The sequence below is a fragment of the Squalius cephalus genome, assembly GCF_949319135.1.
Source record: "Squalius cephalus genome assembly, chromosome: 14".
NCBI classification, from domain to species: domain Eukaryota; kingdom Metazoa; phylum Chordata; class Actinopteri; order Cypriniformes; family Leuciscidae; genus Squalius; species Squalius cephalus.
This window is the reverse complement of record NC_137135.1, coordinates 15,909,033-15,929,485: the sequence shown is the minus strand read 5'-3', so window position 1 is coordinate 15,929,485 and position 20,453 is coordinate 15,909,033. Positions and strand designations below refer to the sequence as shown.

Sequence of the window (20,453 nt, the reverse complement as noted above, 5' to 3'; positions counted from 1 at the left end):
CTTGGGTCTGGATTTTGATGATAAGCATATGTTATCTTGGATGAGCGATCTCTCACTCGGGACAGGATGTTTTCTTCAACAAACCTCAGACTGAAACAACACCACACATATGTCAGCTCTTACCAATGTTCGGACGTAGACGAGCCTCAAGTGCTTTGCTTTTTGAAAATAAACTTCCTCGAAATGAAACAAGGACTGACAGCCAGATCAAACAAAATGCCCAGTGAGAAGGAAGCAATATCTGTCATTTTTAGTGAGTTTTTTTCTGATTGGTGCTGTCAGTGCGTTTGTGCTTGCAAGAAATGAGATTAACTGTGTGTACACTTCACCACACATTCCTATGGCTTTTATAGTAAATGATTAAATGATGTGGTTATGAAACTAGGTTTGTAATCTTACTGAAATTTGGTAAATACATGTTATGGATTCTGATTTATTCATCAAAATGATTTAGGAAAAGATTGTGACCTTGGTCACATTTCCTCCAAAAAGACAACCAAGAAAAAAAAATAGCAGCCTGTTTTAGGACCTTTTTTATGCATTGTGACTTTGTTTGCATCACAATTAAGCCCATCAAATTCTCATTACCATAATGAGTCCCAGCATTTTCCTATCGAGCCCCCCTCCCCCATTATTCTCAGTAATGTTTCATTATTCTTAGAATTGTTTCAATAATGTTTCACTATGGTGCTAATTTTTATTATATACAATAATTAAATTAACTATTAAATATAAAAATAAAAAATAAATGAAAAGGAGAGCAACAGATACTACTATGTTGTACAGTTTACACATTCATTTAATGGAAATTTAGAAGAAATGTGCTTAATTGTCATGAAAATAACCCCACAATACATTAAATATTAGTTCTAAATATTGTCCTTATTTTAATATAATATTTAATAATTGTTTTTATATAATCTATTTGGTAACACTTTACAATAAGGTTCATTATTTAACATTAGTTAACTACATTAGTTAGAATTATCTAATAATGAACTGCACTTATACAGCATTTATTAATCTTTGTTCATGTTAATTTCAACATGTACTAATACTTTATTAAAATATTGTTAGCATAAGTTAATTCACTGTGAACTAATTTGAACAAACAATGAACAGCTGTATTTTTTATTAACTACCAGAGATTAACAAATACAGTAACAAATGTATTGCTCATGGTTAGTTCATGTTAGTTAATACATTAACTAATGTTAACTAATGAACCTTATTGTAACGTGTTAACATTTATTTATTTTATGCAGATTTAGGGTGAAGGAAGACATGCTCTCGACAGGCTTTATGAGACCATAAATGAAGATCTACATACCATATCTTCTTAATATTATTACTCATTTGTTCCTGTGTAGTTATTCATTATTGACGGAAAAGTAGGTGTTACCGCAATATTTGCATACTGAATTGTGATCGGCCTTACAGTGCAAAGACAGTGTATTGAAACTGGTTTTGTTTTTACTGAAGATGTGACGGCTGAGACGAAGGAATTTTCAAGTGCACCTTCAGAGTTCTTATATTCATACTGCCGGTGTGCATCCCTTTTTATTACACTTGGCTTAAGGTTTCTGCAGGGAGAGTTGACTTGCACTATTTATTGATGCCAGACTTTTTAAAGACAGGAGTTAGGATTTCATTACAGAGGTCTATAAGTCTACGCGTCAGCACTGTTTGCTTTAACGCGCACATATATGAATGGCGTCCTTATCATCAGCTTGGGGATTGAATGTTGATCCGTAACCTTTATTAGAGGCAGCACGGTGAGTCATGAGCATCTGTGTTTGAGTAATTTATGTTATGGGCCTATTATGAAGCCAACAAAGAGGAACCATAGATACTGTGTATTTTAAGTGCCACCTACTTAAAACCCGGAAAAGAGCTGTGTTTACATGGTACATAAAACCCATGGCAATCTGTCAAGTTCTCATTCATTGAGAGGTGTTTACTTTGCATAAAGTGGGATAAACTTTATGGCAAAGTTTTTCATATCTTATTGAGGGATATAGTAGCACTCGGTTTTTTTTTTTTTTTGTGTGTGTGTGTGTGTGTGTGTGTGTGTGTACTGACACAAGTTGACCTCATTGAGTTGTTTTTCATGAGTAGCAAATAGTGATGTATCAAAGCTGTCCCAATTTGTTCACCGTCATGCCCAACCTAAATTGCCTTGCATGTGTTTTTTGTTTGTTTATAGTCTGTTCTTTATAACTTTTTTTTTAACTTAATTTATTACAATAACCTTACACTTTCTCAGCTAATAAACTTAGAATACAGCATCATTTACAACACCCCAAAGAATAACACTTTCTTTTGTTACAGTGAAACAGATTTTTCTAATTACATATTTCTCTCTCTTTCTCCGTGTTTTCTTTCAATATCTCTCATTCTTGTTTTTGTAAGCTCATACTTGGGATTAGGACTTTTTAAATCCCTAACCCAATACCAATATTTACTTTGTAACTTGTTCTATATCATTCAAGCTATGTTACTATTCAAAAGTGTTTTAAGAAGTCTGTTATTCTCACCAAAGCTGCATTTATTTGATCAAAAATACAGTAAAACAGTAATATTGTGAAATATAATTACAATTTAAAATAACTGGTTTCTATTTTAATATATATTTTTTAAAAATGTAGTTTATTCCTGTGATGCAAAGCTGAATTTTCATAATTTTTTGCATAATGGTCAAAGACATCCATTTGTGTGTATTTACATATAAAACCTGTGCACACTGATGTGAGAATGTGTCCTGTGTGAACGGCCCCTGTGAATTGTGGACTAACTGTACTTTGACAGACTGTTCAAATTCTCACTCATATGTTCATGTTTTCCAAATCAAAAAGTCAGAAAGTTTACACAGACAAGCATCAATGTCTGTATGGCCAATATAATCCTCAAACCTTCTATTTGCAGTTTTAATTCTCCCTCCTATAGTATTTTTTGTTGTTTTGAAAGCATGCAATAAATCAATCCGGATGGAAATAACCTGCGTTCCCTGTTCTCTCCTCCTGTTTCTTCCTCTCTGTCCTTCATGTGTCCTGCTGCCCTCTGCTGCCCCCTGTCCTCCTCTCCTCCAGCGGCTGCTCCTCTGTCTCCAAACTGCTCCTCTGGTTCTGCAACACTAGGCCTGTTCCTGTCTAGTGCTGTGTGGGGAGTTCTCAAGTGAGTCCTTTTCACACTCACATACACTCTTTTCTTTCCCATCACTTCAAGGTTTCTTTCAGCATCTGACTTCGCCTCATATTCTTTCAGCATGGCATCTGTCGTCTCCATTTAAAATGCTTAATGGTTTGTAATGCGTGTGTGTATTTGTGTGTGTCCTTTATGTATTTGTAAATGCAGATTTATTCTGCGCTAGATGCTTCTTCATGCTTTAGTGAGCCAATAGTGACGCTTTCATCATTCAGCTTTTTTGTTTACCGCTGCCGCTGTGAACGGCGGTTCATTCATTCAGTATTCCTGCACAGGTGGATCATATCGTGCAATCCAATTATCATGTTCTTTATGATAATTTCAAAAGGTTGAAATAATGTGTTCTTTTAAAAAGTCTCTATTAATTACTAAAGGTAAACATCACTTCTGATAGAATTCACTCTGAGGGTTAGTGGCTTGAACAAACTCCTTATAACACCTCAAATGATATCAGACCTTGAATGATACCTCGGATTGTGCATGTTTATAGTGCAGTAAATATGCTATGGGTACATTGCTTTCAGTGTAAGTCTCCTTCATGCAATTTACACGTGAGAGTGATGAAGAAGCAACATCACAACTGGCTGAATTACTGTAAAATTCAGATGATATGTAGTTTTTATCAGATTTCAGAGATAGCACTATCCAGTCTTTTGTTTTTAAAGGCACACTATGCAGTTGCCCGTTTTCTCAAACAGCGACCCCTAGAGTCTGGTACTACCAACAAAATATTAGTGCATTCCTGGAACTGGGCGTCGTTAGACTACATCCTTATGCATTGCTTTCTGCCAGGACTTTTACGGGCTTTTCCCAAACCACTGAAGTGACCTCGACGTCCGGGTTAGCAGTAGCATGAGCCGCCAGGCAAGTGTTATTTAAATAAACTCCTGATGTACTTACAAACTTTCCAATGCCTTGTTTTATGAGTACAGAAACTATTTGTACTACTGTAGAAGTTTGGTACCATTCTGGGCATTATTAGTGGGGTAATTTACGAGATACATCCTTGGATCCATTAGCGCCTGCACTAAGCCATCCGGCTGATATCTCTAAATAAGCTCTAACTTTAATAATGTTCGACCAAGGGGAAAAAAGGCTTCTGGGGGGTGTTTGGCTCGAGGTCATGGTGCAAAGGACCCTAGGTTGATTTTACTCCGAACCATCCCTTTAAATTTGTTAACATAACTTAATGCTTTAGATATCATGAAGTAACCATGCTCAATACTTTTACAGCATTTATTAAAAAAATATGTTTTTTAAGAAATTAATACTTTTTATTCAAGGATCAAATGACAGTAAAGACATTTATAATGCTACTATAGATTTCTATTTCAAATCAATGCTGTTCTTTTGAACTTTATATTAAGCAACACAACAATTTTCAACATTGATAATGATAATTAATGTTTCTTGAGCACCAAATCAGCATATTAGAATGATTTCGGAAGGATCATGTGACACTGAAGACTGGAACAATGATGGTGAAAATACAGCTTTGCATCACAGGAGTAAATTGCATTTTAATATACAGTATATTCAAATAGAAAAAAGTTATTTTAAATTGTAATCATATTTCATATTATTACAGTTTTACTGTGTTTTTTTTTTACAGACTGTATCATTTCTGATAAGGGACTTAAAACTTTTGAACAAAACATATTTAGTTGTAATACGTATTTATACACTTTAATACATTTTAATTGAATTAACAATGAACAATACATAGAATGTATATTTATTAAATATTCATTAATTATCTCCAACCTATATTAATAATGCTGTTAAAATAGTTGTTGCTTTTTTTAAATTTATAATACCTAATTCATGAACTGCGTGATGTTAACTAATTAAGCCATATGTTAAAATGTTAGCAAACTATTTTTTCATCAGTTTCCAGCAAAAAAAAAGAACTATATAATGATGTACAGCCTTGTCTTGCTTTACTCATACCGCCCACCTCTATATCAAAGCATTAAAAAACAGATCTAAGTATCATGATTGAGGTGCTATAAATGCTCATAGCTTGTTTCCATGAGACAGGCTCCGGCTTTCCTCCAAATGAGCACACACTCGTGGTTGAACCATGTGAGGACCGAGACACAGGTCTCGCTAAATTATCTTTTGCCAATAATTGCGGTTTCACTCATGTTTACTTGCAGTGTTGATGTCTCATCAGCTCAGAAAGTTTTGAGGCTTTCTTCTCAGATCACAAGTTTCTAAAGATCAATAGGTGCGATAAATTGAGAAGGCAGCATTTAAACAGGATGTCAGGGGCAGCTAGTTCTGTGTTAGCATAAGAGAACATTATTATTCAGCATTGAGAGTGAATGATTATCTCCCTGTACCGGTGGAACAGACTTTGTTCAATGTGACATGCACAAACGTACCTCAGAGGAGCGTCGTGCAGGGCCGTGAGTGAACCCACATCAGACATCAATATTCTTCTAATTGTCTGGGCTGATGTATCTAGAGCTATGAAACGTTCACAGCCTTGAGCTTCTGGTAATTTGACTGTTATTATAGCAAATCAATGGCCAAGCGGCCCAGGTTATTGAAAACAAAGGATCATAACCAGAGCCGATAGACCATTGCTTCTAATAAGACGTTTGGCAGGGCAGATGGCTTATTACAGTGGACATGAGGTTAGCGGGATGGGACTGACAATAACATTTTTAGTCAGATTTCATTCTCTCGCTTTGGTCCTAATGTTATAAAGTCCTGTTAGGTTCACAAAGATCGGACCTTTGGCTCTTTTCCTGCTTTTTGATGACATGCTGCTTTCACCCTAGTGAAAATATACCAAAATATATTTAAAGTAAATTTATTTCATACTACGAATATTACAAATCCATTAACATATTTACTGACATATCACTTGAGACTTACAGATATAAATATTACTAAAATAAAAATTTATTTGGAGTACTTCTTTATTGTACAATGCACATTTCTTAATATTAAGCTTAAAATATCATAGTATGATCACTGTATAATATCAGTCTTTAAATGCAAGATAGTTCCACTATACACAATCAAATATACTTCAGTATTTCTTTAGTTGGACCTCAGCACTATTTCCAGATAACTAAAGTGCATTAAGTACAAAATTAGTTGTTCCAATTTAACTGACTTTAAGTATATCAATTTATTACCAAAAGTACAATTGCCGGGTATTTATATTAATTACATGAATATGTAAATGTATTTGTAGTATACTTAGCATAAAATAAATGTATTCAAATACATTTTGGTATATTTATTTTATAGGGCAGGCACAATGTTTCCCCAAAAAAAAAAAAAAAAAACACCAGCATACAGTCATAGCCTTCATAATCTGTGTTAACCAGGTAAATGCATTTTGTAGTAACCAGTTAATCAGCTATTTGTTTTTTTTTTTCTTTGAAACAACTTTTATTTTAAATTGATCAAAAGTGACAGTAAAGACATAATGTTTCAAAAGATTTCTAATCAAATAAATACTGTTCTTTCAAACTTTCTATTCATCACATAAGCACTAAAAATGTATCACGGTTACATTTTGAGCACACAAATATTAAGCAGCGTGTAGCGAGCAGGACGAGGCAGAGGGAGAACGGCGCGAGGCCGGTGGCGTGATTGATAATGAGCGACACCTGCACGACGCACCGGTCTTGATCTCCACTGTCGTCGCTCCTCCTTTATGCTTCCGCTCCTCCGTGAGAGATACGAGACCGGAGCGTCGTGCAGGTGTCGCTCATTATTAATCACGCCACCGGCCTCGCGCCATTCTCCCACGACCCTCGGCCTCATCCTTCTCGCCACATAGCACAACTGTGTTCAACTTTGATAATAATAAGAAATGTTTCATGAGCAGAAAATCATCATATTGATTTCTGAAATATCATGTGACACTGAAGACTGGAGTAATGATGCTGAAAATTCAGCTTTACCATCACAGGAATACCGTTAAATTATAATTTATATTCAAATAGAAAACAGTTATTTTAAATTGTAATAATATTTATTAAAATTGTGAATGAGAATCACAAAACATTTATCACGGTTCCCACAAAAGATTAAGCAGCACAACTGTGTTCAACTTTGATAATAATAAAAAAAAAGTTTTGGTTACACTTTATTTTAAGGTGTCATTTTTACAGTGTAATTATATATTTAAGTACTGTGTAATATTATTTAAGAACATGTACTTACAATAAGGTTAGGGTAGGATTAGGATTTGGCTGAGAGTTAGTTGCATGTAATTATGCATAATTTACTGTTGTTACTATGGTAAGTACATATGTAACAAGAACACTGTAAAATAAAGTGTTACCAAAGTTTCCTGAGCAGCAAAAGAGCATGTATATATATATATATATATATTAGTATATAAAGGCAGCTTTGACCGTGAAATGTATCCGTGTATTTGTTCTCTTGACTGGAGAGGAGCAGTGGCTTTTATCAAGTGCCCTAGTAATTAAGTGGAGGCAGCAAGAGCTCTACGTTTCTTTGAGGTCAAGAAAAAACTGAGAGCACATGATTTTACTCAGTGTTCAAAACATAGTGTAAGTACTGCAATTACAACACTGCAGCTTCTTTTGAGACATCTTTGAGATATATAGCCATTTTTTCTTTTCCATTTTCCAAAAATAATAAATGATATTTTGTTTAAAGAAAATTCCCATGTTTACTGCTAATAAGTTTGATGTATGGTTAGGTTTAGGATTAAAGGGGTTAGAGGTTATAGAGGTTTTGTGGTAAGTGTTGAGTTACAGGTAGGGGTGAAATTAACAGTGTAAAGTGTAATGTTAATTAAATGCATTTTAAATGTAATTACAATGCACCAACATCAAATGGTTAAGTAGCTAAGGCCATTTCTGTTTTTTTTTTATTTAAATCAGCATAAATGACAGGTTCTTATTTGTGCTTAAAGGGATAGTTCACTTTGAAATTAAATGTTGGTATGTTTTAGCTTACCTCAAGGGCATCCAAGATGTAGGTGTCTTTTTTTCCGCAGTAGTTTCAATTTTGATATTTTTAGGTCAAACCGTTCTTGTCTGTCAGTCATTTAATGCAGGTCTGTGGTCACTGTCTCAAAGAGCATGCACAGAGAAGTCCAAATTAAACAATTCCCCATCGTCCGAATTAAACAATTCCCCATTGTAAGAACACATTGATGGCCTAGACACGAAACGAGCGGTTTGTGTGAGAAAACGAACAGTATTTATATCGTTTTTACCTCTTATACACAGCCACGTCCAAGTGATCTGAGGGCGCGCGCGCATCCTGGTGTGTTGCGTGTACGCAGACTGGTGCATAGATATATACACTAGATGTCGCCTTGTCTACGGCAGTTCATTGGAACGAATGTCTTTAAGGAGACATCTAGTGTATATATCTATGCACCAGTCTCTTTGAGACAGTGACCACAGACCTGCATTAAATGACTGACAGACAAGAACGGTTTGACCTAAAAATATCAAAATTGAAACTACTGCGGAAAAAAAGACACCTACATCTTGGATGCCCTTGAGGTAAGCTAAAACATACCAAAATTTAATTTCAAAGTGAACTATCCCTTTAATTTTGCTTTGCTATGTTACATGAGATACACTCATGTGTTCAAGCCTGGTTTAACTAATCTTGAAAAATGTCACGCTTGTTTGAACAGGGAAAATGTCCTCACCGTCGCTCCACAATGACTTTCAACAGTGTGTGGTATTTCTTTTAAAATAATTGGATTTGCCTTATAGAACATATATATTTACACAGTGGTAAGAGACCTCAGATTATTTGATTATTTAATGTTTCATTTATTTAAATACAAGCTCAGTGAGAGTGGCTTCTGGCAGGAATATTATTCTACTTGAGAAAATGATGTCACTCGGCTCAGTGCGTTTGCGTCTGTAAACAGCTGGATTAAAGTGTGAATTTTGGGAGCCATTGAGTGGGTGTACATGGATAGAGTACTCATAACTCTGGCATTGCAATTTTTCATTTCCACCCTCTCGGCTTGGAATAGTCTAGCACAAAGGAGCTGATTGTTACACCATTGCTCTTAAAAGCCAAATGTAATGATTTGTGTTTTTAATTTCATGGCTGTTAGTGGATTTATTGTACACCCAAGACACAGCAAAGACCCACAGGAAGAGGGTCAGGAAGAACTTGTGTGGTGCAGATAGCAGCGCCATTTACAGAGCTATAAGCGTCATGGTCATCATAGCTCTTTGAATGGTACTGCCATATGCACTGAACTATCAGCATCTCGCTCCCTCACTGAACAGCTCCACCTGTTTATCTCTTTTTTCACGCAATTCGTTTATTTCATTTAACCCCTTAAACCCTAAGCGTCCCGCCGGCGGGACGGCACCCCATGAAAAAAATTCATAATCAAATTACTAAGCAACCACTGAATGATATGATACAAAATGGGTATCATTTTAAAGCTTAGAATCTCAGCTTTTCAATGCACCTATACATTTTATTCAACTCCTAAAAGGTGCTGAGTTATTCCTTTAGAACGGATTATACCGCCGGAGGGCGCCCCCTAGCTATGGAAAAAATTAATTGTCATATTTTTCAAAACTACTGCATTGATCAACACAAAATAGGCATCATTTGAAAGCTTAGAGTCTAAACTTTACAATGAATGTAGCCATTATGATTATCTCCAAAGTAGTGCTGAGTTATTTGCTGATAAAATGATTTTTTTTTAATACATAATTTATGAGGAAGAGGAAATTATTATGTACTGCAATGTGTCAAAAACATCATACTGCTCAGATAGTCATGTGTCATGTCATTTGAAAGGTCTCAATGAGTAGAATACAACAAGCATAATTGTTTCAGGCTTTTACTAAACTTGAGCAAGGTTTTTGTAAAATAAGCCCCTCAAGAGACCCATGGGTAAACCATATATGGATGCTGAATTTTAGACACATTTCCGCTTGTAACTTCATGAAACATGCTCCGATTGTGGAAAATGACACATCATTATTTACAGCAGATGCTTACAATTAAAATGAGTCCAAACTCAACGTAATCCATCACTCAGAACTAAAGATATTCCTCATGGAGTTCTAATTCACAAAAAATACACAAACGCACGTAGCCAAGCGAGGTAGCTTAGACTTGGCCTTTTTACTCATATCTTCATGAAACATACATCGATCATGAAAAATGACACATCGTTATTTACAGCAGGAGCTCATGATTAAGACGAGCCCAAACTCATCAGTCAGATCTAAAGATATTCTTCATGGCGTTCTAACACAGAAAATACCAAAGACGTACCTAGCCAAATATATACTCATGAAGCACTCGCGTTTGGTCTTTACTATAACTTCACGAAGCATGCACATATCGTAGAAAAATGCACATCATTATTTTCAGCAGACTCTCACGATTAAAAAGAGCCCAAACTCAGCATATTCCATCACTCATATCTAAAGTTATGCCTCGTGGAGTTGTAACACAAATGGGTGATTCTTTAACTATGGTACTTTTCTTGTCCCTGGATGAAATAATAAAAACTAAAAAACATTTCTTCTTTTTTGTTTTTGCCACACTTACTTCACCCCAAGAGGAACTTATAAAAAATGTATCATGGCTCAATCATTTTTTTTATTATATAATATGAGTCCTTTTATGCATGGTTTTTACTGTTTTCCCTCTGTCCCTAAGCCAGACTTTATACCTTCAACCTCGCTTAGTTCTAAATTAAATATTTAAATAAAGTAGATTTCAAGTACAAATGATAAAATAATGTCTAATTCAATTATACATAATATATATTGCAATATTTATTCACATTTTCCTATATTTTTCATAAGTAGAACCCTTGTCCCTTGGGTTCACTGTCATTTCCACCACACTGTACAAAATAGAATCCTGGGATCATTGTTTTAGGGTTGTATACTTAGTGATCATAGCAACAGAAACTCCACAGTGGAACACACGGCTGGGTGAAAGGGTGACCTCTTTAGTGGGTAATGAAAAGAAGAAAAATCAAGGTGAATATGACTAAAACTGAGAGTATGTTTATTAGTCGTCATTTCCAAACGGCTCATATTTCACATGGACGTACAAATAACTAGATTAATTTAATTTAATAATGTGTAATTTGTGTATATTTAATGCTAACTCTAAAATTAATATTAGCATGATATTTTAGAGAGATATTTTAGAGAGAAAAGGGGGGAAATGTCATTTCCACCACAGTCATTTCCACCACGGTGTTCATTGTGGTGGTAAAGACAGGTTGTGGTGGAAATGACATTGTTCGTGCTAAACAGCAAATTATTTGGGCTATAATACTAAAACTTTAATATAAAAAACATAATTAATTAACCCTTTCATGCATAGTGGTCACTACAGTGGACAGCTAACATTTTCTTGAATTTGCACGGGTTTGATGGCTTAGTTGCACATCAGCCTCTTCATTGGACCCTGGTGCATCATCCTATACATTGTAACCAAGTGGCAAGCCTTTGTGTTTCGATTTTTTCCCCCTCCAAACCAAGATTGCCAATGGTCAGTCAGAAATGCCAAGTTGCTCCGGAATATCCACCCTTTCCTTCTATCCTAGGAGACTCTTGTAGGTAAAAAAAAATATTGCAGCATCAAGCAATATCTAATGAGTCATATCACAGTAAAATTTTCCAAGTTTTGATTTTAGATTGAGAGAAAAATCTGATTAATCATCTGTCCACTAGTGAACCTCATGCATCAATGGCTATATTTCAGCTACAATTCATACTTATACTGCGAATATTGTTTTTGAAAATACAAAATACATGCAGTGGCTTTTTTGACTGTAAATAAATGTATTTGTATTATTAGAATGTAATTTTCATTGACATCAAAAAAGTTATGTGATTAAATAATGTATGTGACTTGTAATGCATTACTTTACTAGATCAAAAAGTAATCTGATTACGTAATGCACATTATTGTAATGCTTTTCTTTACTCTTAACATCATAAGGTAATCTGATTTTGTAATGCATGTTACTTGTAATACATTACTTGTAACATCAAAAAGTAATCTGAATGCATTATGCATGTTACTTGTAATACGTTACCCCCAATACTGCTCATTCAAGATGAGATTGATAAAAACGTATCGCTAGGTTTTCTCAGAGGAGGGCTATGCTAGAAATGTGTTCATCTAACACTATCTCACGACCTATTCGTACGAATTTGTACAAATGATAAAAAGGTGGCTAATTTATCTAAACCCACGTGATGGGTAGGTTTAGGCGCGGGGTCAGGGGTAGGTCATTCGTATGAATTCGTATAATTCAATTTGTAAAATATGTACGGTTTTGCAAAAATCGTACGATTGAGGTACAATTGAAGTCATATGAATTCGTACGAATTAGCCACCTCGTAGAATTTGTACATTTTCCCGTGAGATCAGGTCGGTCCGTCTTGAACATAATCAGAATTATCAGCTAATAAGGGTAAATCTCCATACTCTGGTACACTGGAGGGAGCATCTGAGTGGTTTCCACAGTTGTACCTTGTAGAGATCTCTGATGGAATCACGTCCTCATGTTCTGATATCAGAGGTGGACGAAGTACACAACTTCCTTACTTGAGTGAAAGTATAGATACTACTGGTCAAATATTACTCCGTTACAAGTAAAAGTTGTAAAGACCTATTTTTACTTAAGTAAAATACAGAAGTACTCGTTTTTAAAAGTACTTAAGTATCAAAAGTAAAAAGTAAATGTCAATGCATTGTTTTATTGTTGTATGTAATACTTAAAGGACCGTATGCCTCTAAATCTATGCCTGCATACCTACCCTCATGTCAATATCAAATTTATTTCTAGAACACAGTTCCAGTAGTGGGATTGAATGTGAGATTGATCGCTCAATAATGTCCACAATGGTTTCCGACACCCAAATGGCTGTTCCCTCAAATAGTGCCCTATTTAATTTTTTTTTGGCTTTTAGTATGAATATGTTAGCCTTACTGTTATCTATAAGCTAGTGTGCTCCAAAAAAGTGACAAAATTTGCATTTAGAAGACCAAACCCAGCATTGAAAATGAAAATCAGGTTTATGTCAGAATCCAATGTCAGATTGACATTGATCTCCAACGTTGGATAGACATTGTATTGGGGTTGAAAATGAAAATCGGGTTGACGTCAGAAACCAACATCAGTCGGGTTCTGACGTCAACCCGTCTTTTATTTTCAATTAATATCCAACGTCAATCTGACGTCGGGTTCTGATGTCAATAAGATGCAGGGTTCTGATGTCAACCCGACTTTCATTTCCAACCAAAATGCATCCCTGCAACCAAAATCATCCCTGACTGATGTTACTTTCTACTCAAGGACCTTGACAAAATTGTAGTGGAGTAAAAAGTATGATATTTGTCTTTCAAATGTAGCGAAGTTAAAGTACAAAGTACAAAAAATAATACTCAAGTAAAGTACAGATACTCAAGTGTACTTAAGTACAGTACTCAAGTAAATGTACGTTGTTACTGTCCACCTCTGTCTGAAACCACATGATTTGATATAATTTTATTGATTAGTTTGTTAAATACACATACGTTATCTGCATGTTTGATTATTGTATTATGGTATGTTTAATACAGTATCTCTTCAGTTTAAACTATAAAGGCATGCTGTCCACTCAAGTGGACATCTGAAAATCTCTTTGAAAAATGTGTAAAAAAAAAAACCCAAAAAAACAATTCAAATCTTGTTTTTCATGCCATAAGAGCAATAAAAACACATAGGAAAAAAAATCCTGACTGAGGTTATCATAATTCATGCATGAAAAGGTTAAGTTAAGGTAGTAAGGAAATATTTGATTATTTATTATTGTTACAATATTGTTGGTAAATAAGAGAACAATAGATAAGTTTGACATGATGTCTTGGCTCTTTCTTTAAGATGGCAAGCAATACCACAGCACAGAGGTCAAGATCATATAGAGAAAGAATAAAATCAGATCCACTTAAATATGCAGAGCCCCTCAAGAAGGACAGATAAAGATACCTGAAGAAAAAGCAACAAGGTGTTCATTTCAAAATATTGCCTATTTTATCTGTTATTCAACATTATATTCAACTGGTTATATTAAGGTTATATTAAGGCAATAATGACATAAAGGGTTTGCTTTAGTTTGCTCTAGTTCAGCATGTAAGCAGTAAAGAAATTATTTGCTGATTTTTAACACATATTTATGTTTTTTTTTTTTTTTGGATTGATTTTCATTTAAAAATATTGATTATATTTGTTTGTTCACTAATGCTGTTGCTTATTGATTTGCTCTGGTTCACCACAGAGCAGTAGAAAAATAGCTTTTAATTGGAAGTTGCCTATCTATGTCATTTCCACCACACACTGTCTCTTCCGCCACACCATGTCATTTCCACCACAACACATATTTTAAAGTAAAACATATAAAAAACATACAATCAAAACAACTATATTCAGTGGTGTTGATAATTGTGCAGTTAGGGGTAAGATATGTGTATACACTTTGAGAAATACATGATTTTGAGCTATGACAAGTAAATGAAATGTTCCAGTGATCTAGTTTTAGGTGTTTTTTAGTGTAAACATTGTAAAATCTTTACAATTAAATTTCTGAAAAATAAATAAATTACAAATTTGATCAGAGATTTGTGTGCTATTTAATCAAATATATTTATAACAGAATATATTTTATTATTTTCTCTTCAAAACACATGTTTTGCTATGTGATGGAAATGACCGTTTTCTTGGACTGTCAGGTAAAAATGGCAAAATATATATATTATTCAATACAAATCATCACAGCCAACTTAAGGGAAGGTTTCTAGACAGATTGAGAAACCAACTGATACTAAAAAACTGTTTGTAGAAATGTTTTTATTTTCTGAAACTGTCTAGCTCAAAGAGTACCATAGTTGAAGAATTACCCAAATGCGCACATAGATCTTTATTATAGATGTAGCACTTATGTCGCGTTCTAACTCATAACTCAATGAAGCATGCATCAATTGTGGAAAATGGCACATCATTATTTACAGCAGAATGTTACGATTAAAAAGAGCCCAAACACACCATAATCCATCACTCAGGTCTAAAGATATTCCTTATAGCGTTCTGACACAAAAAAATACCAGAGGCGCACCTATGAAGTAGCAATAGCAGTGATGCTATGTTGTTTTGATGTGACGTTTCAGCTCATAACTCAATGAAACATGCATAGATTGTGAAAAATCGAACATCTTTATTGACAACAGATTCTCACGATTACAAAGAGCCCACACACAACAGAATCCATTGCTTTGATCACGAGATATTCCTCACGAAGTAATGCATACTTGGCTAAAAAACAAGTCTCTCATCCTTCTGGGGAGCAAAGTGTTTTCCAATTTTCCCGGAACCGTCCGCGCTCGTTTTCAAACGTGGAATAACACAAAATATGTATCATTTTAAAGCTTAGAATCTCAGCTTTGTAAAGAATCCAACCACTTCAATCAACTCTGAACGAGTGCTGACTAGTCTCTCTAAACCGGAGTGTACCGCCCGTGTGCGCCACCCATGGCGCCCCCTAGCTGCGAAAATATTTATTATCATATTTTTCAAAAATATTGCCTTGATTCAAACAAAATTGGTGTCATTTGAAACCTTAGAGTCTGAACTTTACAGTGAATGTAGCCTATTTGAAAAACTCCAAAGTATTGCTGAGTTATTTGCTGATAAAGATATATAAAAAAATTCATAATCTATAAAATACTTTTTTGTACTATGTACTGCAATGTGTCAAAAACATCATACATCTCACGAAACATTCAAAAATCGTTGAAAATGGCACTTCATTTTTTACAGCATATTCATACAATTAAAATGAGCCCAAAATTAACTTTATCTATTGCTTTTATGACAAGATATTCTTCATGGTGAAACACTATAAAAAATGCCCATGAGGGGGCGTCAAGGTCTCAACAAAAATGCTATCTTGGTTCCAAAGGCTGTAACGTTTGATTACTTTATCCAATCACCACAAAATTTTATCCAGATGCAGCTCATATGTAGAGGGACTTCCCCAAAAAAGATTTTTCCTCCTACCTTATTTCCTTCCTGAGTTATTCCATGTCAAATAAGAAAGATATGCATTATCATTATAAAAATTATATTTATTTTTTGTCTTTTATCAGCAGTTTCTCGGCAGAAGAATGTCCAAATGTAATTTAATTTATATTTTCAAAAAATGTGAAAAGTGTTCTTTCAAACGATACCTACCTTTTGACTCTCCTTGCTATAGTTTTGAAGTTATGAGTCTTTAGTTTTGTGTATGTCACTCAGAAAACTCTTTTTTTTTATTGCTTTCCAAATGTGTGAGGACTAAACAAAAAGGCTACCTTTGTTCCAAATGCTGTAACTTTTGAGTACTTTATGCGATCACCACAAAATTTGATTCAGATGCAGCTCACATTTAGGGGTACTTCCCCAAAAAAGAAAATTTGTGCTACCATATTTCCTCCCCGAGTTATTGCATGTCAAACAAGAGAGATATGCAAAATCATAAAAAAATTATGTTTTTTTTTTTGTATTTATCAGCAGTTTCTCGGCAGGAGAATATCCAAATGTAATGTAATTTATATTTTCAAAAAATTTGAAAAGAGTTCTATCAAACGATACCTACCTTTTGACTCTCCTTGTTATAGTTTTGAAGTTATGAGTCTTTACTTTTTTGTGTGTCACTCAGACAAAAAAACTCCAAAAATGGCTCAGGGTTTAAGGGGTTAAGAACTTAATCTGTTTGTACCTTTGTTTCTTAATTAGTTTGTTTCCTTTTTTATTTATATTTGTGTTTTTTTCTCACCTCAGAACAGCCTAACAGCCACTCCGAACACATCAGCAATACCCTGGAGTTTTGCGAGCGCCACTCACATTTTCTGCAGAAAATGCAAAAGTTAAGTCGGTGCTCTCTAATTAGTTACTTCTCTCTAAGTGGGCTTTAAAAAAGGCTGAGCATTTACTGTAGCGTGGCACTATTACAGAGTGTCCACTGGTGAAAGAGAAGCTCCTGCAAATGCAATAAAGTCAGCCGCAAAAATAACCCTGTCCACGCCTTTTCACTGTGTGTCTTTAGTAAACCCTGACAGTAGTTTTGAGCGCTAGAAGAGAGTTTGCGCTGGCGCAAGCTGTTAGTAAATCTGACCCCTGAACAGCTTAATGCAATCTCCCCTATATCCAAAGGTAACATACTCAGAGCCGCTTTTAAAAGTCATATCAGTCAAAAATCACCTCCTGTGTTTATGAAAATGTCCCTTTTGTTCACTAATGCTAACAAATCAGTATTCGAGGAGTGGATCAATGTGGTGAGCATTAGGATTGTTCACAGTAAACTGCTCAGAGTGTTGTCAAATCTCTGCAGTTAAAAGGAAACTTTAGGAAAATGCTCAGCGCTGTGAATCCCCACTGAGTGCATTAACTCAAGCAGAATGGGACGAACCCTGATAAACCGAGAGGAGTTTTTGTGGTTGAGTGCTGTTTCTATCATAAAGCATCAGATCATAAAGTAAAAACAAACAGGTAGCTCTATTATTAGCTCTTATAAGTTATGTAACCGCAATCATTGCATGAGAATAATGGGGCACTTCGAGTCCAGCCATGCCCAGCATTCCTTGTTTTCGTCCAGCAGTATTTTTCACAGCTGAGGGAATTTCAGCCAAACTTTTAATATTGGTGATTTTTTTTGGTTTTCCAAAAGGTGCATTATTCTCCTCTTTTGCTCTTTTGCTCTCGTAAACCACTATTTTTCTTCTAATTGCATTTCTTGTGATCACGCCATCTGCCATTTAACATCAAGGTCTGTTTACAGTGACTGAGGACTTTTTAAAATATACATTTTGCATACAGTACTCTCTGAGTTTATTTTACCCTCTGGGCACAGATGTAAAACGTAAAGATGTAATGTAAATTCACTGTTATACGGTAGGGAGTACTAAAACTAGTGAAGAAGAGGCAGTGTCAGTGTACATGATCATCAAACATTCATAGATTTAATAACATTCTGTATTTAATACTGTCTTCCTGTGCTCTGGTATTTATTAGACCAGCTCATGCCACTGAAATTGAGCTTCAAAAATACTGTACATTCATTAAGATTAATTTAGCTTAAAGGGATATCTATGAAGGCATGCATTTAAAATAACTGAAAATCCAATTAAACAAGTCTTCTGTTATCAACACCTGCATGAGATGTGTGTGTGGTAAATGGATATGATGGTCTAAAATGTCTCCCAAATTCCCAAGCCTATCCTTTGGGAAATGTCTTAAGGTCATCTTATTAATTGATTCAGTCATAAAGCACAAAGGCCTTTTGATTCTCGTTATAGCAAAGGATTATTATACTGTGGGATTATTTTTGCTGCTTTCATGTGTTATTGCTTTAAATACATGAAAATCGCTGTAAAAAATGGCAAGCAATTTTGTCATCTCCATCACTGGCTTTTGTGTAAGAAGAAGACTGGCATTCAGATGAAAGAAATACCGTATACAATACAGAATCTAAATTATCCCTGACTGATGGTTAGAACATGAACACTTCCTAGAAATGAAGCATGTCATCTAAAGATCTTTTTTTTTTTTTTTTTTTTTTTTATGAATCACTTAATTTATTTTTCAGATTTTCTTTTTTGTGAAAGATTGAACTGGACAGGAATAGAAAGGCTGTGAACTGAAATCATAATTCCAGGAATATAACTAAAATCCAAGAACTGATGAGAACTTTATGAATGAAATGTATTTAAGCACAGACATTGTTGCGACATCTGAAGTGCGTCATATTTTTTTCTGGAGAGAAAAACACAAGAAGCAGGAGACTTTAAATTTACGCTCCATTTAATGTCATTGCTGTCTATGAGAAAAATGAAGGTAGCCTATTGAAGAGATCGCATTAGTGATTTATTTTCCAATAGTGATGGTCTTGAAATTATCTATATAGTATTTGTTTAAGAACTGTTTGAATGAATCATAAGAAACATTTAGGGCTGAGTGATAAAATAATTAAACCTGTCATGCAAAAAAAATGGGATAAACACAGGATAAAAGATCGGATAAAGAACAAAAGAAGAAAATATTTCCTTGAAAACATTTGAAGAGTGAGTGATTCATAGGTTGAAATTGTTACAAATGTATAACAAACATGTGTGGGTTTCACTTAATTTTGATGGTCCCTTTAACAAATTCTGTTGACTATAAGTAACGTTGCACCTACATGTCCACTAACTCTCACTAGAGAGTATTCACTGGTAGGGTTAGAATAAGTTTACATGTAGTTGCAAAGTTACTTATAGTCAGACTGTCTTTTGGAGGAACATCACGATAAAGATTTTGAAGATATTATGCAGACAGTCTAATATTCTAATGAGAGTTAGTTGACGTGTAGTTGCAAAGTTACTTATAGTCAACAGAATGTTCGAAAGGGATCATCAAAATAAAGTGTTACCCATTTGTGTTGTTGATTTTGAATTATGAATGCTATAATAAGCCGTTACCTGAGACGGTACTATCTTACAGGGCTTTCCTCACTGATAACAGACTCCATTTCCATTATTCATGCGCTAGTCGCTGGTTCTTACCTGGTGCAGTTGGCTTGGCTTGCTGGATAATCCTGTGTAAAGAGTGTAAAGAGTATAAAGAGTAAAGAGTGGCCTGCTGGGATTGGATGTTAGGATCAAACCCATCTCTGCCATGCAGTGTGGTATTATGAGTTCTGCATTGATGCTGTCCTTCTGTTAACTTCAGCCTTCACCAGAAGGAAGACTTGAGAAATTGTACTTGCAGATTTTGCTCTGGTCTTTGTCATGGAAAAATGAATCGGATATTGACATAGATGGATTTGCACTCCCTTCTGGTCTTGGTTCATTCACTAAGTTCTGACAGACGCACATCGCACACACAAGTTTGATTTTCTGTCATGGTGACTTCTACTGTTTTTATACTGAGCTAATGATATTTTCAGTCCCCTATTCTGATTTAAGTTTTCATTTAGGGATATATCATGTTTATTCATTTTCCTTGTGGTGCAGATGCATTCAGATTTTACTTCCCCTGCAGGATTATTTATCTCCTATAAGTACATTTGTCCTTCCTTCCTCTCTTTTTTTCATAACTTTCTGTCTGTCTCATTCTCAATCCTGCCGCCAGCCTCCTCCACACCATATCTGTGTCTTATTTCTTTCAGAAAACAATCAGGGCATGGTCCTGTTCTGGTGCCACTCAACTCCACAATAATCAGGTCTTC

The 20,453-nt window shown here is 34.9% G+C and overlaps 1 protein-coding gene across 2 annotated transcripts in view; it reads left to right on the top strand.

Annotated features, from left to right (window-relative positions):
- Window positions 1-20,453, top strand: part of htr4 (5-hydroxytryptamine receptor 4) — a 109,651-nt gene that overhangs the window by 80,086 nt on the left and 9,112 nt on the right. Inside the window, exon 7 of one of the 2 annotated variants that reach the window (XM_079891947.1) lies at window positions 3,090-3,174. The exons of the other annotated variant lie outside the window; for it this stretch is intronic. Within the exon in view, the coding sequence (XP_079748073.1) occupies window positions 3,090-3,153 (64 nt within the window). The 3' untranslated portion in view covers window positions 3,154-3,174. The remainder of the gene's footprint in view (window positions 1-3,089; window positions 3,175-20,453) is intronic. 2 annotated transcript variants of the gene reach the window in all.